This window comes from Oncorhynchus clarkii, chromosome 16, assembly GCF_045791955.1.
Source record: "Oncorhynchus clarkii lewisi isolate Uvic-CL-2024 chromosome 16, UVic_Ocla_1.0, whole genome shotgun sequence".
NCBI lineage: Eukaryota > Metazoa > Chordata > Actinopteri > Salmoniformes > Salmonidae > Oncorhynchus > Oncorhynchus clarkii.
The window spans coordinates 20,724,373-20,749,205 of NC_092162.1; the positions used below are offsets into that span (position 1 = coordinate 20,724,373).

At 49.1% G+C, this 24,833-nt stretch overlaps 1 protein-coding gene across 2 annotated transcripts in view; it reads right to left on the reverse strand.

Annotated features, from left to right (window-relative positions):
- The window catches only part of LOC139368172 (calpain 15), a 77,241-nt gene that overhangs the window by 25,881 nt on the left and 26,527 nt on the right, over nucleotides 1-24,833 (reverse strand). For both annotated transcript variants that reach the window (XM_071106779.1, XM_071106778.1), the window contains exon 2: nucleotides 484-2,173. In XM_071106779.1, coding sequence (XP_070962880.1) covers nucleotides 484-2,151 — 1,668 coding nt within the window. In that variant the 5' untranslated portion in view covers nucleotides 2,152-2,173. The remainder of the gene's footprint in view (nucleotides 1-483; nucleotides 2,174-24,833) is intronic.

Consider the following 24,833-nt stretch of genomic DNA (forward strand, 5'->3'; position numbering starts at 1 on the left):
TGTAACCAAGGGACAAACGTTCACCCCGTGCCCCATTAAAAATCAACTAATGAGCAGACAGAAACTACGACAACAAAAGCCTATTAGGGTCTCTTGGCAGCGTCTTTAAAAAAACGAGGCAGATCGGCGTTGCCTGCTAATCACTGGAACCATGGTAAAGTAGCCGGAGAATTAGAAGGCTGTATTGTGCCGCTTGGCAGTTCACAGTTGCAGTGTGACGCATATAAAACGTCCCGACTGCATTTATTATTCATGGCACCATGAAATATGCTCTTTGGGAAACTCGTTGACTGTTCATCTCTCCTGAAAGTGATGCTGACGTGTCAGTTTCAAACTCTTTGGAAACTGATGTAAGTTGCTCGGGTATGATGTCAGTTCTCTTGACACGTGCTCTTTAAAAAAGACACTATTAGCTTTTGAAAAGCATAAACACAATCCATTTCCCAACCCCCCCCCCCCCCCCGGGTTCCCAGAGTGACTTACCTCTCGACAGAAGGTGGTGATGTTCTCCCAGAGTTCCTTGGCTTCGCCCTCGTCGTTGCGCCGCCGTGCCTCCACGTGCATGCTCTCCCTCCTCTTCAGTGGCTTGGCCACCTTGCGCAGCGTCAGGTACTGCTGGGCCGTGTGGCATGCCGCACAGTTCTTAGACTTGACATCGTTGAGCAGCGTGCACGCCGGACAGCCCCACTGCTTCTCCTGCAGTAGCGTGCACGAGGAAGAGGAGGACGAGGAGGACGAGGAAGAGGAGGAGGTGTTGGTGGCCGAGGGCGAGGGGTAGACCCGGGCTTGTTTCCGGGCCTTGTGTCCAGAAGACGATGAGGAGGAGGCTGAGGAGCAGGAGCAGGGGCCGGGGAGACCGCAGTGCGGGCAGCAGCGAGAGCTAGGCTCCTGGAAGCCATGCAGCTTGGAGGAACCGCAGGCCGAGCACTTGGCCACCCCGGTGGGGTTGCGGAGTGTACATTTGGAGCAGGCCCAGGTGCTGAAGTCCGGACTGGAGGGGCTGGCCGGAGTGAAGCGCACCGTCTCGCAGCCCACCAGGTCGATGAGGTCGGCACCGGCCCGCGACGAGCGACATGCCTCGCACTTGGACGAGCCGCTAAGGTTGGGCAAGGAGCACCCGGGGCACTTCCAAGTGGGGGGCGATGTAACAGGGGCGTGGGAGGTGTGATGGGGGTGGGGGCTGTCCTCCTCCTCCAGGATGCTGAGGCGCTTGCTGGGGAAGGAAGGCTCCTGAGGCTGGGCTTGCTTAGGCTTGGCAGGGCGGAGGGGAAGGCAGGGCGGAGGGGGCGCGTAGGCCGTGGAGGGCGAAGTGGGGCTGGGGGCGTTGAGGTTAGGGTTGGGTGGCCGCCCTGGCGGGGGCACCTCTCTCCTGCTGCGGGGCACTGGGTTGTTCTGGAGAGAAGAAAAGGGCGTGAAAGGGGAGGAGAGTGGCGTAGGGGGCAAGTTGGTGTCGGGGGGCTCCTGGGGTTCGCAGGGGGCGGCTGCGGGGGGCGAGTCGTCTGTTAAGTCTATGAGGAGTGGAGGGGCTGAGGCCCCTGCTACGTGGACGGGAAACCCTAGCACGGGCGTGCGAACCTCGGGCACCACCAGCGCCTCGGGTGGGATCTTGGGCAGCGACAGTTTCCTTGGTCCCCCGCAGGCCGAACACGACAATGCAACAGGAGTATTATGAAGCGTGCATCGCGGACACGCCCAGCCTGAGTGGTGGTGCTGCTGCCCCTCGGGTCCACCTGTTCCGCTCAGGCCCCCCACCTCCCCGTTGCTCTCCGACCTCCTCAGCGCCTCCTCCTTGGCCGGCTGCTGCCCGCGGGGCTCCAGGAGAACCATGGGAGTCATGACTGGCGCCGGAGGCTGCGGCGGCAGGGGCAGGAAGCCGTTGGTGGTGGCAGCCATGGTTGTGGTCGGCGTGGGAGTGCCCAACGAGGGTCCGAAGCCACAGACGGTGCAGGCGCCGGAGCCCTGGGGGTTGTTGAGGGTGCAGCGGGGGCAGGCCCAGCGTTGCTGCTCCTCGGTGCTGCTCAGCCTCAGGATCTGGTTGAGGTCGGGTTTCTGGCGCGGCGCCTCGCAGATGGAGCAGCGCGGCGCCACCCCCGAGTTCAGGAAGGTGCAGCGGCCGCACGACCACTCGCTGCCTTGCACTGCCGCCGCCATGGAGCCCGGGGACTGAGAGTGGCTGTATGAAAGAAAGACAGAAAGAGAGAAGAGGAGGACAAGTGGGAGATGGGGAGCAGAAGTTAAAAGGGAAGTTTTGGATAAGTGAGGGGGTGAGGAGAAAAGATGGAAAGAGAGGGGGGAGAGGAGAGAGAGATTAGCCAGTGCAGTGGAATCAAAATCTTCCTCTTCGGGGAATTGAGGGCAGTAAATCCATGCACAATGCCCATGTGATGAGAGGAGCCAGCCAGACAGACAGCCAGCCAGCCAGCCAGTCAGACAGACGAAGCTGCCGCTGGTACTACTACGGGAGAATACGGAGTGAATCCTCTCACAAACATATACAATCCTCTCAGAACCATCCACCTGACTGACACTTATCGGAATGTAAAAAAGCCGGGAACTTCTGATCTAGCACCTCCCATCATCCTCTCTCTGGTCAATGTTAATGGAGAGGACAGGAGCGGCGTGTCAAATAGAGTACAAGTCAGGATCAAAGTGAAAAAAAGATTTCCAAATGGGCACTGACGGTTCTGTGTTAGCATTTAAGATTGGGGCTTTGGGCCTTCTGATATGAAGAATAACTTCTGATCCAGGTTTATCCTCCTGGATCAAGATCCCTGTTGCCTAAATTGTTTTGTGCATTAAAAAAAAGCACCCCTTGTGTGCACTTCCGGTAATACAGTGTACCCCGGTATGGTACAGAAAGGGTATAACGTCTGAAAACCTGGATACCACCCAAACCTAACTAGAATAACTAGTATGTATTCAAACGAGGATAGCATGTCCTAACTAGAATCATGTAGATGTGTTCATACGGCCCGTCCTAGGGGACTAGCACTGTTGGCCACCTCTAGACTGTGCCCAGGCTGATGGAGGGACTGTGGGGCCCCTGGGGACACTCGACATGGGGTGCCGTTCGAGCGGGGCCCATAAATGCCACTGTCACTCAAAGCGCTCATGTGTGAACACTGCAACAGGGAGAGAAATGGACAAAGTGCTAAGAGCAAATGCCACTATCACCACGCCAAACTGCCCCGGCTGCCCCATTGGCTAGCATATCATCAGCTCGAACCTCTCCCCGGGGACTCCCAGTCGTTCCATGCATTTGATCTATTCCAGAGCTGGCACACCTGATGTTTAAACGTGTCAACTAATCACCAAGCCTTTGGCTAGTTGAATCAGGTGAACTAGTTCAAAGCAACAACTCAATTGTGAAATGTCTGGGAGTCCCCGAGGAGAGGTTTGAGAACCACTGACCTGACCGACTCCGGCGCTCGCTGGCCCCGAGAACATCTATGACTATTAATAATACAGCATTTATAGTGTTGCACGGTATACTGGTACCACGGTAATATAACAGCACCAAAACGTCACAATACTTATGATACCAACATTTTAGAACACTGTACCTTCAGTACCGTTTTATATGATACTACCATATTTTTCAGCCCTTACCGATCTAAAGAAACTGCTGGCTCCTGTTATAAAAGGTTTATAAAGGCAGTTTTGTTTAAACATTTTGTTGAATTTATGCAAAAGCCACCAGCCTCTTGTATGCGCAGGTCCAATAATATCTACTTGACTTTCATGCACATATCAGGTGTGGCAGCTGTAATCAGCCAGCCGCATCCACTACCAGCCCTCAACAAACCTGCTTCTCTCCACATCCCGTACTAGCCCTTATTCACCTGCTTCTTTATGCAACCCCTACTAGCCCTTATTCACCTGCTTCTCTATGCATCCCCTCCTAGTCCTCACTCACTCACATGCATCTCTCTGCATCCACAAATAGCCCTCAATCACTCATCTGCTTCTCTCCGCAACCCCTACTAGCCCACACTCACTCACCTGCTTCTCTATGCATCACATACTAGCCCTAACTCACTCACCTGCTTCTCTCCGCATCCCTACCAGCCCTCACTCACTCACCTGCTTCTCTATGCATCCCTACTAGCCCTAACTCCCCTGCTTCTCTCTGCATCACCTACTAGCCTCACTCACCTGCTTCTCTATTCATCCCCTACTAGCCCTCACTAACTCACCTGCTTCTCTATGCATCCCCTACTAGCCCTCACTCACCTGCTTCTCTATGCATCCCCTACTAGCCCTAACTCACTCACCTGCTTCTCTCCGCATCCCCTACTAGCCCTCACTCACTCACCTGCTTCTCTATGCATCCCCTACTAGCCATCACTCACCTGCATTCCCTACTAGCCCTCACTCACTCACCTGCTTCTCTCTGTATCCCCTACTAGCCCTCACTCCCCTGCTTCTCTCCGCATCACCTACTAGCCCTCACTCACCTGCTTCTCTATGCATCCCCTACTAGCCCTCACTCACTCACCTGCTTCTCTATGCATCCCCTACTAGCCCTCACTCTCCTGCTTCTCTATGCATCCCCTACTAGCCCTCACTCACCTGCTTTGCTATGCATTCCCTACTAGCCCTCACTCACCTGCTTCTCTATGCATCCCCTACTAGCCCTCACTCACCTGCTTCTCTATGCATCCTCTACTAGCCCTAACTCACTCACCTGCTTCTCTCCGCATCCCTACCAGCCCTCACTCACTCACCTGCTTCTCTATGCATCCCTACTAGCCCTAACTCATTCACTCATCTGCTTCTCTATGCATGCCCTACTAGCCCTCACTCCCCTGCTTCTCTCTGCATTCCCTACTAGCCCTCACTCACTCACCTGCTTCTCTCTGTATCCCCTACTAGCCCTCACTCCCCTGCTTCTCTCCGCATCACCTACTAGCCTCACTCACCTGCTTCTCTATTCATCCCCTACTAGCCCTCACTAACTCACCTGCTTCTCTATGCATCCCCTACTAGCCCTCACTCATCTGCTTCTCTATGCATCCCCTACTAGCCCTCACTCACCTGCTTCTCTATGCATCCCCTACTAGCCCGCACTCACTCACCTGCTTCTCTCCGCATCCCCTACAAGCCCTCACTCACTCACCTGCTTCTCTATGCATCCCCTACTAGCCATCACTCACCTGCATTCCCTACTAGCCCTCACTCACTCACCTGCTTCTCTCTGTATCCTCTACTAGCCCTCACTCCCCTGCTTCTCTCCGCATCCCCTACTAGCCCTCACTCTCCTGCTTCTCTATGCATCCCCTACTAGCCCTCACTCACCTGCTTTGCTATGCATTCCCTACTAGCCCTCACTCACCTGCTTCTCTATGCATCCCCTACTAGCCCTCACTCACCTGCTTCTCTATGCATCCTCTACTAGCCCTAACTCACTCACCTGCTTCTCTCCGCATCCCTACCAGCCCTCACTCACTCACCTGCTTCTCTATGCATCCCTACTAGCCCTAACTCATTCACTCATCTGCTTCTCTATGCATGCCCTACTAGCCCTCACTCACTCACCTGCTTCTCTCTGTATCCCCTACTAGCCCTCACTCCCCTGCTTCTCTCCGCATCACCTACTAGCCCTCACACACCTGCTTCTCTATGCATCCCCTACTAGCCCGCACTCACTCACCTGCTTCTCTCCGCATCCCCTACTAGCCCTCACTCACTCACCTGCTTCTCTCTGTATCCTCTACTAGCCCTCACTCCCCTGCTTCTCTCCGCATCACCTACTAGCCCTCACTCACCTGCTTCTCTATGCATCCCCTACTAGCCCTCACTCACCTGCTTCGCTATGCATTCCCTACTAGCCCTCACTCACCTGCTTCTCTATGCATCCCCTACTAGCCCTCACTCACCTGCTTCTCTATGCATCCCCTACTAGCCCTCACTTACCTGCTTCTCTATGCATCCCCTACTAGCCCTCACTCCACTGCTTCTCTCCGCATCCCCTACTAGCCCTCACTCCACTGCTTCTCTCCGCATCCCCTACTAGCCCTCACTCCACTGCTTCTCTCCGCATTCCCTACTAGCCCTCACTCACTTGCTTCTCTCTGCATCCCCTACTAGCCCTCACTCCACTGCTTTTCTCCGCATCCCCTACCTGCTTTTCTCCGCATTCCCTACTAGCCCTCACTCACCTGCTTCTCTCCGCATCCCTTACTAGCCCTCACTTACCTGCTTCTCTCCGCATCCCCTACTAGCCCTCACTCCCCTGCTTGTCTATGCATTCCCTACTAGCCCTCACTCATCTTCTTCTCTATGCATTCCCTACTAGCCCTCACTCACCTGCTTCTCTATGCATCCCCTACTAGCCCTCACTCATCTTCTTCTCTATGCATTCCCTACTAGCCCTCACTCACCTGCTTCTCTATGCATCCCCTACTAGCCCTCACTCCACTGCTTCTCTCCGCATCCCCTACTAGCCCTCACTCACCTGCTTCTCTCCGCATCCCTACCAGCCCTCACTCACTCACCTGCTTCTCTATGCATCCCTACTAGCCCTAACTCCCCTGCTTCTCTCCGCATCACCTACTAGCCTCACTCACCTGCTTCTCTATTCATCCCCTACTAGCCCTCACTCACCTGCTTCTCTCCGCATCCCCTACTAGCCCTCACTCACTCACCTGCTTCTCTATGCATCCCCTACTAGCCATCACTCACCTGCATTCCCTACTAGCCCTCACTCACTCACCTGCTTCTCTCTGTATCCCCTACTAGCCCTCACTCCCCTGCTTCTCTCCGCATCACCTACTAGCCCTCACTCACCTGCTTCTCTATGCATCCCCTACTAGCCCTCACTCACTCACCTGCTTCTCTATGCATCCCCTACTAGCCCTCACTCTCCTGCTTCTCTATGCATCCCCTACTAGCCCTCACTCACCTGCTTTGCTATGCATTCCCTACTAGCCCTCACTCACCTGCTTCTCTATGCATCCCCTACTAGCCCTCACTCACCTGCTTCTCTATGCATCCCCTACTAGCCCTAACTCACTCACCTGCTTCTCTCCGCATCCCTACCAGCCCTCACTCACTCACCTGCTTCTCTATGCATCCCTACTAGCCCTAACTCATTCACTCATCTGCTTCTCTATGCATGCCCTACTAGCCCTCACTCCCCTGCTTCTCTCTGCATTCCCTACTAGCCCTCACTCACTCACCTGCTTCTCTCTGTATCCCCTACTAGCCCTCACTCCCCTGCTTCTCTCCGCATCACCTACTAGCCTCACTCACCTGCTTCTCTATGCATCCCCTACTAGCCCTCACTCACTCACCTGCTTCTCTATGCATCCCCTACTAGCCCTCACTCTCCTGCTTCGCTATGCATCCCCTACTAGCCCTCACACACCTGCTTCTCTATGCATCCCCTACTAGCCCGCACTCACTCACCTGCTTCTCTCCGCATCCCCTACTAGCACTCACTCACTCACCTGCTTCTCTCTGTATCCTCTACTAGCCCTCACTCACCTGCTTCTCTATGCATCCCCTACTAGCCCTCACTCACTCACCTGCTTCTCTATGCATCCCCTACTAGCCCTCACTCACCTGCTTCTCTATGCATCCCCTACTAGCCCTCACTTACCTGCTTCTCTATGCATCCCCTACTAGCCCTCACTCCACTGCTTCTCTCCGCATCCCCTACTAGCCCTCACTCCACTGCTTCTCTCCGCATCCCCTACTAGCCCTCACTCCACTGCTTCTCTCCGCATCCCCTACCTGCTTTTCTCCGCATTCCCTACTAGCCCTCACTCACCTGCTTCTCTCCGCATCCCTTACTAGCCCTCACTTACCTGCTTCTCTCCGCATCCCCTACTAGCCCTCACTCCCCTGCTTGTCTATGCATTCCCTACTAGCCCTCACTCATCTTCTTCTCTATGCATTCCCTACTAGCCCTCACTCACCTGCTTCTCTATGCATCCCCTACTAGCCCTCACTCATCTTCTTCTCTATGCATTCCCTACTAGCCCTCACTCACCTGCTTCTCTATGCATCCCCTACTAGCCCTCACTCCACTGCTTCTCTCCGCATCCCCTACTAGCCCTCACTCACCTGCTTCTCTCCGCATCCCTACCAGCCCTCACTCACCTGCTTCTCTATGCATCCCTACTAGCCCTAACTCCCCTGCTTCTCTCCGCATCACCTACTAGCCTCACTCACCTGCTTCTCTATTCATCCCCTACTAGCCCTCACTAACTCACCTGCTTCTCTATGCATCCCCTACTAGCCCTCACTCACCTGCATCTCTATGCATCCCCTACTAGCCCTAACTCACTCACCTGCTTCTCTCCGCATCCCCTACTAGCCCTCACTCACTCACCTGCTTCTCTATGCATCCCCTACTAGCCATCACTCACCTGCATTCCCTACTAGCCCTCACTCACTCACCTGCTTCTCTCTGTATCCCCTACTAGCCCTCACTCCCCTGCTTCTCTCCGCATCACCTACTAGCCCTCACTCACCTGCTTCTCTATGCATCCCCTACTAGCCCTCACTCACTCACCTGCTTCTCTATGCATCCCCTACTAGCCCTCACTCTCCTGCTTCTCTATGCATCCCCTACTAGCCCTCACTCACCTGCTTTGCTATGCATTCCCTACTAGCCCTCACTCACCTGCTTCTCTATGCATCCCCTACTAGCCCTCACTCACTCACCTGCTTCTCTATGCATCCCTACTAGCCCTAACTCCCCTGCTTCTCTCCGCATCACCTACTAGCCTCACTCACCTGCTTCTCTATTCATCCCCTACTAGCCCTCACTAACTCACCTGCTTCTCTATGCATCCCCTACTAGCCCTCACTCACCTGCATCTCTATGCATCCCCTACTAGCCCTAACTCACTCACCTGCTTCTCTCCGCATCCCCTACTAGCCCTCACTCACTCACCTGCTTCTCTATGCATCCCCTACTAGCCATCACTCACCTGCATTCCCTACTAGCCCTCACTCACTCACCTGCTTCTCTCTGTATCCCCTACTAGCCCTCACTCCCCTGCTTCTCTCCGCATCACCTACTAGCCCTCACTCACCTGCTTCTCTATGCATCCCCTACTAGCCCTCACTCACTCACCTGCTTCTCTATGCATCCCCTACTAGCCCTCACTCTCCTGCTTCTCTATGCATCCCCTACTAGCCCTCACTCACCTGCTTTGCTATGCATTCCCTACTAGCCCTCACTCACCTGCTTCTCTATGCATCCCCTACTAGCCCTCACTCACCTGCTTCTCTATGCATCCCCTACTAGCCCTAACTCACTCACCTGCTTCTCTCCGCATCCCTACCAGCCCTCACTCACTCACCTGCTTCTCTATGCATCCCTACTAGCCCTAACTCATTCACTCATCTGCTTCTCTATGCATGCCCTACTAGCCCTCACTCCCCTGCTTCTCTCTGCATTCCCTACTAGCCCTCACTCACTCACCTGCTTCTCTCTGTATCCCCTACTAGCCCTCACTCCCCTGCTTCTCTCCGCATCACCTACTAGCCTCACTCACCTGCTTCTCTATTCATCCCCTACTAGCCCTCACTAACTCACCTGCTTCTCTATGCATCCCCTACTAGCCCTCACTCATCTGCTTCTCTATGCAACCCCCTACTAGCCCTCACTCACCTGCTTCTCTATGCATCCCCTACTAGCCCGCACTCACTCACCTGCTTCTCTCCGCATCCCCTACTAGCCCTCACTCACTCACCTGCTTCTCTATGCATCCCCTACTAGCCATCACTCACCTGCATTCCCTACTAGCCCTCACTCACTCACCTGCTTCTCTCTGTATCCTCTACTAGCCCTCACTCCCCTGCTTCTCTCCGCATCACCTACTAGCCCTCACTCACCCGCTTCTCTATGCATCCCCTACTAGCCCTCACTCACTCACCTGCTTCTCTATGCATCCCCTACTAGCCCTCACTCTCCTGCTTCGCTATGCATCCCCTACTAGCCCTCACTCACCTGCTTCTCTATGCATCCCCTACTAGCCCGCACTCACTCACCTGCTTCTCTCCGCATCCCCTACTAGCCCTCACTCACTCACCTGCTTCTCTCTGTATCCTCTACTAGCCCTCACTCCCCTGCTTCTCTCCGCATCACCTACTAGCCCTCACTCACCTGCTTCTCTATGCATCCCCTACTAGCCCTCACTCACTCACCTGCTTCTCTATGCATCCCCTACTAGCCCTCACTCTCCTGCTTCGCTATGCATCCCCTACTAGCCCTCACTCACCTGCTTCGCTATGCATTCCCTACTAGCCCTCACTCACCTGCTTCTCTATGCATCCCCTACTAGCCCTCACTCACCTGCTTCTCTATGCATCCCCTACTAGCCCTCACTTACCTGCTTCTCTATGCATCCCCTACTAGCCCTCACTCCACTGCTTCTCTCCGCATCCCCTACTAGCCCTCACTCCACTGCTTCTCTCCGCATCCCCTACTAGCCCTCACTCCACTGCTTCTCTCCGCATTCCCTACTAGCCCTCACTCACTTGCTTCTCTCTGCATCCCCTACTAGCCCTCACTCCCCTGCTTCTCTATGCATCCCCTACTAGCACTCACTCCCCTGCTTCTCTATGCATCCCCTACTAGCCCTCACTCCCCTGCTTCTCTATGCATCCCCTACTAGCCCGCACTCACTCACCTGCTTCTCTCCGCATCCCCTACTAGCCCTCACTCACTCACCTGCTTCTCTATGCATCCCCTACTAGCCATCACTCACCTGCATTCCCTACTAGCCCTCACTCACTCACCTGCTTCTCTCTGTATCCTCTACTAGCCCTCACTCCCCTGCTTCTCTCCGCATCACCTACTAGCCCTCACTCACCCGCTTCTCTATGCATCCCCTACTAGCCCTCACTCACTCACCTGCTTCTCTATGCATCCCCTACTAGCCCTCACTCTCCTGCTTCGCTATGCATCCCCTACTAGCCCTCACTCACCTGCTTCTCTATGCATCCCCTACTAGCCCGCACTCACTCACCTGCTTCTCTCCGCATCCCCTACTAGCCCTCACTCACTCACCTGCTTCTCTCTGTATCCTCTACTAGCCCTCACTCCCCTGCTTCTCTCCGCATCACCTACTAGCCCTCACTCACCTGCTTCTCTATGCATCCCCTACTAGCCCTCACTCACTCACCTGCTTCTCTATGCATCCCCTACTAGCCCTCACTCTCCTGCTTCGCTATGCATCCCCTACTAGCCCTCACTCACCTGCTTCGCTATGCATTCCCTACTAGCCCTCACTCACCTGCTTCTCTATGCATCCCCTACTAGCCCTCACTCACCTGCTTCTCTATGCATCCCCTACTAGCCCTCACTTACCTGCTTCTCTATGCATCCCCTACTAGCCCTCACTCCACTGCTTCTCTCCGCATCCCCTACTAGCCCTCACTCCACTGCTTCTCTCCGCATCCCCTACTAGCCCTCACTCCACTGCTTCTCTCCGCATTCCCTACTAGCCCTCACTCACTTGCTTCTCTCTGCATCCCCTACTAGCCCTCACTCCACTGCTTTTCTCCGCATCCCCTACCTGCTTTTCTCCGCATTCCCTACTAGCCCTCACTCACCTGCTTCTCTCCGCATCCCTTACTAGCCCTCACTTACCTGCTTCTCTCCGCATCCCCTACTAGCCCTCACTCCCCTGCTTGTCTATGCATTCCCTACTAGCCCTCACTCCCCTGCTTCTCTATGCATCCCCTACTAGCCCTCACTCCCCTGCTTCTCTATGCATCCCCTACTAGCCCTCACTCCCCTGCTTCTCTATGCATCCCCTACTAGCACTCACTCCCCTGCTTCTCTATGCATCCCCTACTAGCCCTCACTCCCCTGCTTCTCTATGCATCCCCTACTAGCCCTCACTCCCCTGCTTCTCTATGCATCCCCTACTAGCACTCACTCCCCTGCTTCTCTATGCATCCCCTACTAGCCCTCACTCCCCTGCTTCTCTATGCATCCCCTACTAGCCCTCACTCCCCTGCTTCTCTATGCATCCCCTACTAGCCCTCACTCCCCTGCTTCTCTATGCATCCCCTACTAGCCCTCACTCCCCTGCTTCTCTATGCATCCCCTACTAGCCCTCACTCCCCTGCTTCTCTATGCATCCCCTACTAGCACTCACTCCCCTGCTTCTCTATGCATCCCCTACTAGCCCTCACTCCCCTGCTTCTCTATGCATCCCCTACTAGCCCTCACTCCCCTGCTTCTCTATGCATCCCCTACTAGCCCTCACTCCCCTGCTTCTCTATGCATCCCCTAATAGATGCTATAATTTCATCGCTTGTTGTAACCAAGAGCACTGACCAGTTTGTGTAGACTTTGCAAGTTCACTGTCGTGCAGCCTCTAAGTACTAGAGAGGGAAACACTTACAGCTTTACAGCACAGAAAACAGCTGGTCTCTACCCTTAACGGTTAAAAAAATATCACCCATATTACCTGAGATGCCTTTTTCCCCCTCTATCGGGATTCACACGCATGTTTATATTATTTCACAAATCAAGCCCTGGCTCGTTTAAAACGAATCCCAGACTGCTAATTATTAGTTTGATAAACAACTTTTTACAAATATGAGCAAATCAGCCATTCTATGCAGTGTGAAGTTAAATTCAACGTGCTGTATTGAGTAGAAGTGTGAATTTCAGTGACAGGTTTTTAGAGAACGTTTAGAAAATAGGAACAAGTGTCTGGGCGAAGGGGCGAACAGGATGCTAAGCCATTGTTTCTTTTTTAATGTTCACCGTTAAATCGCGATACTACTCGGTATCATGATACTTGGCCTGGTACATATCATTTGTCAAATGTTGGTATCGTGACAACACTACAGCGTTATACACTTTCAATGCACGGTCCAGTGGTGTTATACAGTAGGAAAATACATCCATCATCGCCCGTTGTCTGTGTAAAAGTGTAGTAGAATTGACTGGAGGCTACATACTTTCACATTTCCAATGAAACGGAGCCTATGGCGGTACAGAAACAACAGCGTATGTCCGATTCGGTTCTTTGTGATGATCATTGTAAAATGCACATGAAGCGGAACTGACTGTAGGCTACATCCTTAGAGGTGTGTATCTTCCCTTTTTAAGACAATTCTGTGCACTCCTTTGAAAAGCACTGCGAGTCTATATTCCTTGTACCGTGTGTTTTATGCAATAGGGGAATATGAAAAACCTTCTCTCTTTAAGATTGACAGCCATTGGACTGGCCCGGGTAGATCCCACTGCTGTACTACAGCTCCACTGAAAACACCATGTGTCCTGGCCAGCTCATTGTCCTTAGTTCAACTCCATTAAACCCTTTCAGGGCAGGGACACAGCTAAAAACCCAAGGGGTCCTTTTAGAGACCGCTCTCTCTCTCTCTCGCTCTACTCCTGTTCTAGCCATGGGTCCCAGAGGTTAGAGAAGGGTCATTTTAAGCTGGGGAGGAAGTGGGAGAGGAGGAGTGACAAGAGGGTGGAGAGTATTTCTTTTTCGTTTTTGTAACCTTTATTTAATGGAAAGTTAACCCTCCAAACACAGAAAGAAGTTAGGAAAACGCTGGCCTTGGAGCCGAGTAAAAGAGAGCCTGATTAAGTCATCTTAACCATAAGAACACTACCCGCCAGAAAGACAGTACCTGAAGGCCACTGCGCAAACATTCATCTTTCAAAAAAAAAAAAAAAATGTAGGGGAAGAAATTACTAAAAACACTAAAGAGGATAAGAGGTTAGGGAAATAGCCTAGTGCTTTTAGAGATGGGCCTAACTCAGATTGGAGTCCAACTCATATGACCAACATAGTTCTGGGCGAAGGGCACTTTTCCCTAAAACAATGACAGCAGAAACTGGGTTCGTGCTAATCTGTCCTCACATTAGAGGTCTTCACGGGTCCAAAAAGACCACAGGTAGGTCGAGGTAATTTGTAAAGTGAATATGCATAGATATTAAACAGCGAGTAGCAGCAGTGTAAAAACAAGGGGGCGGGGGTAGGTGGCCATTTGATTAATTGTTCAGCGGTCTCTTGGTGCTAGACTTGGCGCTCCAGTACTGCTTGCCGTGCGGTAGCAGAGAGAACAGTCTATGACTTGGGTGACTGGAGTCTTTGACAATTTTTTGGGCCTTCCTCTGACACCGCCTAGTAAATAGGTCCTGGATGTCAGGATGTCACTACCCTCTGTAGCGCCTTACGGTCAGATGCCGAACAGTTGCCATACCAGGCGGTGCTCTCGATGGTGCAGCTGTAGAACCTTTTGAGGATCTGGGAACCCATGCCAAATCTTTTCAGTCTCCTGAGAGGGAAAATATGTTGTTGTGCCCTCTTCACGACTGTCTTGGTGTGTTTGGACCATGATAGTTTGTTCGTAATGTGGACACCAAGGAACTTGAAACTCTCAATCCGCTCCACTTCAGTGCCGTCTGTGAGAATGGGGGCCTGTTTCAGCCACACTTGTTGCTGACAGGTGTAGAAAATAGAGCCCACAGCCATGCAATCTCCATAGACAAATATTTATCAGTAAGTTGGTCTTACTGAAGAGCTCAGTGACTTTCAACGTGGCACCGTCATAGGATACCCCCTTTCCAACAAGTTAGTAGGTCAAATTTCTGCCATGCTAAAGCTTCTCCAGTCAACTGTAAGGGCTGTTATTGTAAAGTGGAAATGTCAAGGAGCAAAGTGGTAGTCCACACAAGCTCGCAGAATGGGACAGACGAGTACTGAAGCACGTAGCATGTACAAATAGTCTGTCCTTGGATGCAATACTCACTATCAAGACTGGAGTGGTGTAAAGCTTGCCACCATTGGACTCTGGAACAGTGGAAACGCGTTCTCGAGTGATGAATCACGTTTCACCATCTGGCAGTCCAAAGGACGAATCTGGGAATGGTGGATGAACACTGTCTGCCCCAATGCATAGTGCCAACTGTAAAGTTTGGTGGAGGAGGAATAACGGTCTGGGGCTGTTTCTCCAAGCCCCTTAGTTCCAGTGAAGGGATACAATGACATTCTAGATGATTCTGTGCTTCCAACATTGTGGCAACAAAGGGAAGGTCATTCCTGTTTCAGCATGACAATGCCCCCATGAACAAAGTGAGGTCCATACAGAAATTCTTTGTCGAGATTGGTGTGGAAGAACTTGACTGGCCTGCACAGAGCTCTGACATCAAACCCAGCGAATACCTTTGGGATGAATTGGAACACGGACTGTGAGCCAGGCCTAATCGCCCAACATCAGTGGCCGACCTCACTAATGCTCTTGTGGCTGAATGGAAGCAAGTCCTTATAGCAATGTTCCAGCATCTAGTGGAAAGCCTTCACAGAAGAGTGGAGCCTGTTATAGCAGCTTGACTTTTTCGATATTTTGTTAGGTTACAGCCTTATTCTAAAATTTATTAAATAGTTTTTTTCCCCCCACCTCATAAATCTACACACATGACAAAGCACAAACAGGTTTTTGAAATGTTTGCTAATTTATAAATAAAACTGAAATATAACATTTACCTAAGTATTCAGACCCTTTACTCAGTACTTTGTTGAACCACCTTTGGCAGCGATTACAGCCTGGAGTCTTCTTGGGTATGAAGCTACAAGCTTGGCACTCCTGTATTTGGTCATTTTTCCCACTCTTCTCAGTAGATCCTCTCAAGCTCGGTCAGGATGGATTGGGAGCGTCGCTGCACAGCTATTTTCAGATCTCTCCAGAGATGTTTGATCGGGTTCAAGTTGGGCTCTGGCTGGGGTACTCTAGGACATTCAGAGACTTGTCCTGAAGCCACTCCTGCATTGTCTTGGCCGTGTGCTTAGGGTCATTGTCCTTTTGGAAGGTGAACCTTCGCACCAGTCGGAGATCCTGAGCGCTCAGGAGCAGGTTTTCATGAAGGATCTCTCTGTACTTTGCTCCGTTCATCTTTGCCTCGACACTGACTAGTCGACTAGTCCCTGCCTCTGAACAACATCCCAACAGCACGATTATGCCACCACCATGCTTCACCATAGCGGTGGTGCCAGGTTTCCTCCAGACGTCACGCTTGGCATTCAGGCCAAAGAGATCAATCTTTGTTTCATCAGACCAGACAATCTTGTTTCTCATGGTCTGACAGTCTTTAGGTACCCTTTGGCAAACTCCATGTACCCTTTAGTGAGAAGTGGCCATTCTACCATAAAGGCCTGTTGGTGGATTGCTGCAGAGATGGTTGTCCTTCTGGAAGGTTCTCCAATCTCCACAAAGGTACTCTGGAGCTCTGTCAGAGGGACCATAGGGTTCATGGTCACCTCCCTGACCAAGGCCCTTCTCCCCCGATCGCTCAGTTTGTCCGGGCGGCCAGCTCTAGCAAAAGTCTTGGTGGTTCCAAACTTCTTCCATTTAAGAATGATGGAGGTCACTGTGTTCTTGGGGAACTTCAATGCTGCAGAATTATTTTGGTACCCTTCCCCAGATCTGTGCCTCGACACAATCCTGTGTTTTGGAGCTCTATGGACAATCCCTTCGACCTCATGGCTTGGTTTTTGCTCTGACATGCACTGTCAACTGTGGGACTTTATATAGACAGGTGTGTGCCTTTCCAAATCATGTCCAATCAATTTAATTTACCACAGGTGGACTCAATAAAGTTGTAGATACATACACTACCATTCAAAAGTATGGGGTCACTTAGAAATGTCCTTGTTTTTGAAAGAAAAGCACATTTTCTGTCAATTAAAATAACATCAAATTGATAGGATATACAGTGTAGACATGGTTAATGTTGTAAATTACTACAGTAGCTGGAAACAACAGCTTTTTTTATGAAATATCTACATTGGCGTACAGAGGCCCATTATCAGCAACCATCACTCCTGTGTTGTGTTAGCTAATCCAAGGTTATCATATTAAAAGGCTAACTGATCATTAGAAAATCCTTTTCCAATTATGTTAGCACTGCTGAAAACTGTTGTTTGATTAAAGAAGCAATAAAGCTGGCCTTCTTTAGACTAGTTGAGTATCTGGAACATCAGCATTTGTGGATTCGATTACAGGCTCAAAATGGCTAGAAACAAATAACTTTCTTCTTAAACTCGTCAGTCTATTCTTGTTCTGAGAAATGAAGGTTATTCCATTCGAGAAATTGCCAAGAAACTGAAGATCTGGTACAACGCTATGTACTACTCCCTTCACAGAACAGTGTAAACTGGCAGATTGCAAAGAAAAAGATTGGCCAATGAAAATAAAAGATTAAGATGGGCAAAATAACACAGACACTGTACAGAGGAACTCTGCCTAGAAGGCCAGCATCCCGGAGTCGCCTCTTCACTGGTGACGTTGAGACTGGTGATTTGCGGGTAATATTTAATGAAGCTGCCAGTTGAGAACGTGTGAGGCGTCAGATGGTGAATGGATGACCTCCACATGTGTAGTTCCCACCGTGAAGCATGGAGGACAAGGTGTGATCGAGCTTTGTTGGTGACACGGTCAGCGATTTATTTAGAATGCAAGGCAAACTTAACTAGCATGGATACTACAGCATTCTGCAGTGATAAGCCATCCCATCTGGTTAGCGCTTAGTGGTACTATCATTTGTTTTTCAACAGGACAATGACCCAAAACACACCTCCAGGCTGTGTAAGGGCTATTCGACTGGGAGAGTGATGCAATGCTGCATCAAATTACGTGGCCTCCACAATCACCCGACCACAACCAAATTGAGATGGTGTGGGATGAATTGGACCAACAAGTATTCAGCATATGTGGGAACTAGAGGTCAACCGATTAATCGGAATAGCCGATTTCAAGTTTTCATAACAATCAGAAATTGCCACAATTGCACACCGATCATGGCCGATTACATTGCACTCCACGAGGAGACTGCGTGGCAGGCTGACTACCTGTTATGCGAGTGCAGCAAGGAGTCAGACCAGGCACCACCCGTTAGATAAAGGTGCTAGCTAGCATTAAACACATCTTATAAAAAATAATCAAATCTTAACATAATCACTAGTTAACTACACATGGCTGATGATGTTACTAGTTTTAGATAAACTGTCCTGCGTTGCATATAAATCGATGCGGTGCCTGTTAAATTGATAATTGAATCACAGCCTACTTCGCCAAACGGGTGATTTAAAAAGCGCATTCGCAAAAAAAGCACTGTCATGCACCAACGTGTACCTAACCATAAACATCAACACCTTTCTTAAAATCAATACACAAGTATATATTTTTTAAACCTGCATATTTAGTTAATATTGCCTGCTAACGTGAATTTCTTTTAACTAGGGAAATTGTGTCAGTTCTCTTGCGTTCTGTGCAACAAAGTCAGGGTATATGCAGCAGTTTGGGCCGCCTGGCTCGTTGCGAACTGTGTGAAGACTATTTCTTCCTAACAAAGACAGCCAACTTCGCCAAACGGTGGACGATTTAACAAAAGCGCATTTGCGAAAAAAGCACAATCGTTGCACGACTGTACCTAACCATAAACATCAATGTCTTTCTTAAAATCAATACACAGAAGTATATTATTTTAAACTCATGTTAGTTGGCAATATTAAACTAGGGAAATTGTGTCACTTCTCTAGCGTTCATTGCACGCAGAGTCAGGGTATATGCAACAGTTTGGGTCGCCTGGCTCGTTGCGAACTAATTTGCCAGAATTTTACGTAATTATGACATAACATTGAAGGTTGTGCAATGTAACAAGAATATTTAGACTTAGGGATGCCACCCGTTAGATAAAATACGGAGCGGTTCCGTATTTCACTGAAAGAATAAACGTTTTGTTTTCGAAATGATAGTTTCCAGATTTGACCATATTAATGACCTAAGGCTCGTATTTCTGTTTGTTATTATATTATAATTAAGTCTATGATTTGATAGAGCAGTCTGACTGAGCGGTGGTAGGCAGCAACAGGCTCGTAAGCATTCATTCAAACAGCACTTTACTGCGTTTGCCAGCAGCTCTTCGAAATGCTTGAAGCATTGCACTGTTTATGACTTCAAGCCTATCAACTCCCGAGAAAAGGCTGGCAATCTATTAGAACACCCAATAGTCAAAGGTATATGAAATACAAATGCTATAGAAATAAATAGTCATTTTTTTTGTGTGTGTGTGTGTAATATATAACACATATATATGTGTATATATACACATACAGTGGGGCTAAAAAGTATTTAGTCAGCCACCAATTGTGCAAGTTCTCCCACTTAAAAAGATGAGAGAGGCCTGTAATTTTCATCATAGGTACACTTCAACTATGACAGACAAAATTAGGAAGAAAAATCCAGATAATCACATTGTATTTATTTATTTGCAAATTATGGTGGAAAATAAGTAACTGCAACGCTACTGGGTTTGTCATGCTCAACAGTTACCCGTGTGTATCAAGACTGGTCAACCACCCAAAGGACATCCAGCCAACTTGAAACAACTGTTGGAAGCATTGGAGTCAACGTGGGCCAGCATCCCTGTGGAACGCTTTCGACACCTTGTAGTCCGTGCCCCCGACGAATTGAGGCTGTTCTGAGGGCAAAAATTGGTGCAACTCACTATTTGCGGACCGCGGTACACCATTTGAGTATGGCTTCTATATGGCTAAGTGGAGGAGCCCCATACTAGGGAGTGAGAGCATGTTCACACACACACAGTCACACACACAAGCACGCACACACAGGCACACACACTTGCTCTTCACAGCCCTGTATGCTTCCACTAGGAGGGGAGGAACTGAGGATGAACTGAGGATGACAACACAACAACAAAAGGGACACAGGTTTATCCAGACAGAATTCCCTCTCTGGCCATTTTAATAACTGTCAGATCTTCTCCATCACCAAAAGCTAAACTGTCAGCCAAGGAGTGCCACTGTCAAACCAATTGATTTGGTGCTCACTGGAGCAACGTGATGATGAACTCATTAAATGTTACTCGTCCGTAGCAGCCGTTGAGGGATTCCTATTGATTTTATCACATTTCTTTAACGGTCATCTATTACGGGATTCATAATAGTAAGAGTGGCTCATTATTTTGCAGTGAAGCATTATTAAATCGAACTAATGGAGAGATCATGATCTGGCATAGCCTATGTGACGCACACACACACACACACGCGCGTGCACCCCTTCTGTCCTTGGCCTTGTGTTTAGTGGAGCTGTTCTAAAAGTGCCCACTTCAGCTCCTTAGTGTGGCGGACCTGGGCTCTGGGCCAAGAGCTCACAGTGGCAGAGAGAACTGCAAGATGACTGCTTTCCTGCACAAAACCCCTGCTGCGTTCACATTTGTTTCCACTGGCCACCCTGCAGCCAAGCTGCCCATTATACTCCTCCTCATCTTAATTCACTGTAGCCCTAAGGATATGACGCTAGATGCATCACTGACACTGGGTTCTGAACCAATCACAGAGCATGTCAGTGAACTAGAAAAGAGGGCAAAACAATGCCCTCCTGTAATGAGGAGGCGGAAAGGTAGATGGAGTGAGGTTAGGGTTACTGGTTAGGAGTAGGGTGAACAGAGGAATGAATATTAAATAGTGGGGCTGATTATATCCAGAAAAGGTAGTGAACACTATGAATAAAGGGACGAACAAAGAGGGGAGCAGAATAGAGTCTGCAATGGAAGGACTGGATAAGAGGTCAACGGTTGAGGGACGGAAGGCCAGGTTAGAAGCGGTCTGGTCAGTGCTGCAGGCAGCGATGATAGAGTATGCCACCATAGCCGGCTGGCTGTGCCCCACATTCTGAGCGTCGGTGTGAGAGCCAGTGAGCCGAGCCGCCAACGGCTTCCCCCGCCTCGCCGTTAGACATTTGGCCTTTGTGTGACAGTCATTAGCGCTGCCTTTCCAAGGTTGGCCCACAGCCCAGTGCCTCAGCCTGTGGAGAAATATTACCCTCCTTGGCCACCGGGGGAACTGTTTGTTTGTTTCGATTCTTCACAACATTAAAAAAGGGACAAACGCCAACACCAAGGGACTGGCCTAATCATACTATCCTTGCCAAGTAAGAAAAAAAAGACAGGCCTAGCCCTAAATAGATAAACGATTGCACAGTATTGCTCGCATACTTTTGCATATAATGTCCCACTTTCCAACAATAGTGATTCAGCAGATAGACTATTATTTTTATTTACTTGACATTTACTTCTTAGAATTCAGAGTAACAGTTTTTTTGTAACGTCAGCATAGTCACATGTTCAAAAGAGATGGTAATTTTCCTTTAACTAGGTACACAATCAATATATACTTTCCCACCCTTTTTTTTTATTACTCAAAGTAAGTGAGCAGGATCTATCTAAGTGGTGTGGGAGAATGTTTTGGTTGCAACGTAAATGAAATGTACTGCCTCTTAAATAGCCATCCCTATGAGCCATATTCTGGGAAAAAATAAAGCATCAGTTTTTTGCTGTGGATTCTCCAAACCTTCTCCAAAAACAAGATGGGGAAAACACAGCGCAATTACAAAGTAAATATGCACAGCAGTATATACAGTGCATTCGTAAAGTATTCAGACCCCTTGACTTTACACATTTTGTTACGTTACAGCCTTATTCTAAAAATGATTACATATTCCCCCCCTCAATCTACTTTACAATACCCCATGATGACAAAGCGGAAACCGGTTTAGACATTTTTGCACATTTATTAAAAATAAAAAACAGAAATAGGTTATTTACATAAGTATTCAGACCCTTTGCTGCGCGACAGGTGCATCCTGTTTCCATTGATCATCCTTGAGAAGTTTCTACGACTTGATTGGAGTCCACCTGTGGTAAATTCAATTGTTTGGACATGATTTGGAAAGGCACATACCTGTCTATATAAAGTCCCACAGTTGACAGTGCATGTCAGTGCAAAAACAAAGCCATGAGGTCAAAGGAATTGTCCGTAGAGCTCCGAGATAGGATTGTGTTGAGGCACAGATCTAGGGAAAAGTACCAAAACATTTCTGCAGCATTGAAGGTCCCCAAGAACACAGTGGCCTCCATCATTCTTAAATGGAAGAAGTTTGGCGAAACTGAGCAATCGGGGGAGAAGGGCCTTGGTCAGGGAGGTGAACAAGAACCCGATGGTCACTCTGACAGAGCTCCATAGTTCCTCTGTGGAGACGGGAGCACCTTCCAGAAGGACAACCATCTCTGCAGCAATCCACAAATCAGGCCTTTATGGTAGAGTGGCCAGACGGAAGCCACTTCTCAGTAAAAATGCACATGACAGCCCACTTGGAGTTTGCCAAAAGGCACCTAAAGGACTATGACCATGAGAAACAAGATTCTCTGGTCTAATGAAACCAAGATTGAGCTCTTTAGCCTGATTTAAAAAATAAATACAATTATTTCACATCTATTTAACCAGGTAGGCCAGTTGAGAACAAGTTCTCATTTACAACTGCAACCTGGCCAAGATAAAGCAAAGCAGTGCGACAAAAACAACAAGCGTCACGTCAAGAGGAAACCTGGCACCATCCCTACGGTAAAGCATGGTGGTGGCAGCATAATGCTGTGGGGATGTTTTTCAGCAGCAGGGACTGGGAGACTAGTCAGGGTGAGGGAAAGATGAACGGAGCAAAGTACAGAGAGATCCTTAATGAAAACCTGCTCCAGAGCGCTAAGGACCTCAGACTGGGGCGAAGGTCCACCTTCCAACAGGACAACGACCCTAAGCACACAGGCAAGACAACACAACAAAGGATTTGGGATAACTCTCAATGTCCCTGAGTAGCCCAGCCAGAGCCCGAACTTTAACCCGATCAAACATCTCTGGAGAGATCTGAAAATAGCTGTGCAGCGACTCTCCCCATCCAACCTGACAGAGCTTGAGCGGATCTACAGCGAAGAATGGGAGAAACTCCCCAAATACAGGCATTCCAAGCTTGTAGCGTCATACCAAAGAAGATGAGGTTGTAATCCCTGCCAAAGGTGCTTCAACAAAGTACTAAGTAAAGGGTCTGAATACTTATGCAAATTGAATATTTCAGTTTTTTGCAAACATTTCTAAAAATCCAGTTTTTCCTTTGTCATTATGGGATATTGTGTAGATTGACGAGGAAAAACAATATTTAATACATTTTAGAACAAGGCTGTAATGTAACAAAATGTGGAAGAAGTGAAGGACTCTGAATACGTAAAAAAAGCACTGTAAGCCTCTACACTGGCTGCAAAACAACAAAAAAATCCATTCAGACACAAAGAGAAGAAGGACCAGGACAGAGACAAGGCAACCATTCTTCAGAGGCTTGTGCTTATCATGAAAGAATAAAGCTTGATGAAAAAAAAATCACTTGCTGGATGTTTCATAAATCAGTGGCTTGTTCCGAGAGAGCCCTCGTCTGGGACACAACGCTAAATGGGGTCGCTCTTCAGATGACTCGGATCTCCTTTGTTGTGAATCATCTCTCACATAAACGTCAAGGACGTCTCCTTTTAACTAGCACTGCTTGACAGTTCATTTGATAATAAGGCCTTTCAAAAAAAAAAATGACATCAAATGTGACGTCGGCTTCTACTGCAACAACACTTGAGAATATAAGGGAACAGCTAGGCCGAGCCATAGAGAAACGGCAGTCTGGAATTTCTGGACATGTCTGCTAATCATGCAGGATGCTAATCCATATAGCCTATACGTGGCAGTGATAATTAGCTGCACCGCTAAAAGCTTTTCCTCATAGGTTCCTCTGTGGCTGGCTACAGGGCATCCTGGCCCAATCATTGGGTGGATGTGGTGGTGTGCTGTTCCCAGCCTCAGTCCCCAGGGGGGCTAGCTGCTGGTTAATAATTCAGGCAATCCATTAGGGCTGTGACGATACCACAATCGCAATATTTTGTTCCATGGCAAAAATGAAAACACATAGCAGACCCAACTCTTTGGTCCTTTAAAAATCTGTTGTATGTAAAATAAGTCATGCATAGCTTGGAAAATAAATGAAAAGGTGACTCTGGATGACAACACGCTAATGCTTGTGTCCAACATGAGGGCTGTTTTCCTAAAGAAGTTCAATCTGCTTTGGTGTTTTATATCCGTGCCACGACACTAATGAGTATTGGGACACTGGTATCGTCCCGGCCCTACAATCCATACAGCTCGGCCGCTAAGGACAAGACTGTCACTGGGGCTGGGACTGCAGGGTCTGACAGCATGGATCCTGGTGTTGGGGGATTTTTATATATTTAAGTATGAAGTGTAGAATCAGGGAAGAGGCAGGACAACGACATAAAGGCAAAATAAGAAGTTATTTACATTGCCTAGGAGCAAGAGTTTGACAGCTAGAACAAATAAAGGCATAAAAGCAGGGGTTACAGCAAGAATAACTAACTGCACCACCCTCAACCTCAAGGCTCTCCAGAGGGTGGTGCAGTCTGCACAGCGCATCACCGGGGGCAAACTACCCCTACATCACCCGATGTCACAGGAAGGCCAAAAAGATCACCAAGGACAACAACCCGAGCCACTGCCTGTTCACACCGCTATCATCCAGAAGGCGAGGTCAGTACAGGTGCATCAAAGCTGGGACCGAGACTGAAAAACTCAAATCCATCAGATTGTTAAATAGCCATCACTAACATTGAGTGGCTGCTGCCAACATACAGACTCAAATCTCTAGCCACTTTAATAATTGAAAATTGGATGTAATAAATGTATCACTAGTCACTTTAAATGTTTACATACATATGAGATGAGTAATGTAGGGTATATACTGTATTCTATATCATCTACTGCATCTTGCCTATGCAGTTCGGCAATCGCTCATCCATATACTTATATATACACATATTCTTATTCATCCCTTTACACTTGTGTGTATTAGGTTGTTGTTGTGAAATTGTTAGATATTACTGCACTGTCGGATCTAGAAGCACAAGCATTTCGCTACACTCGCATTAACATCTGCTAACC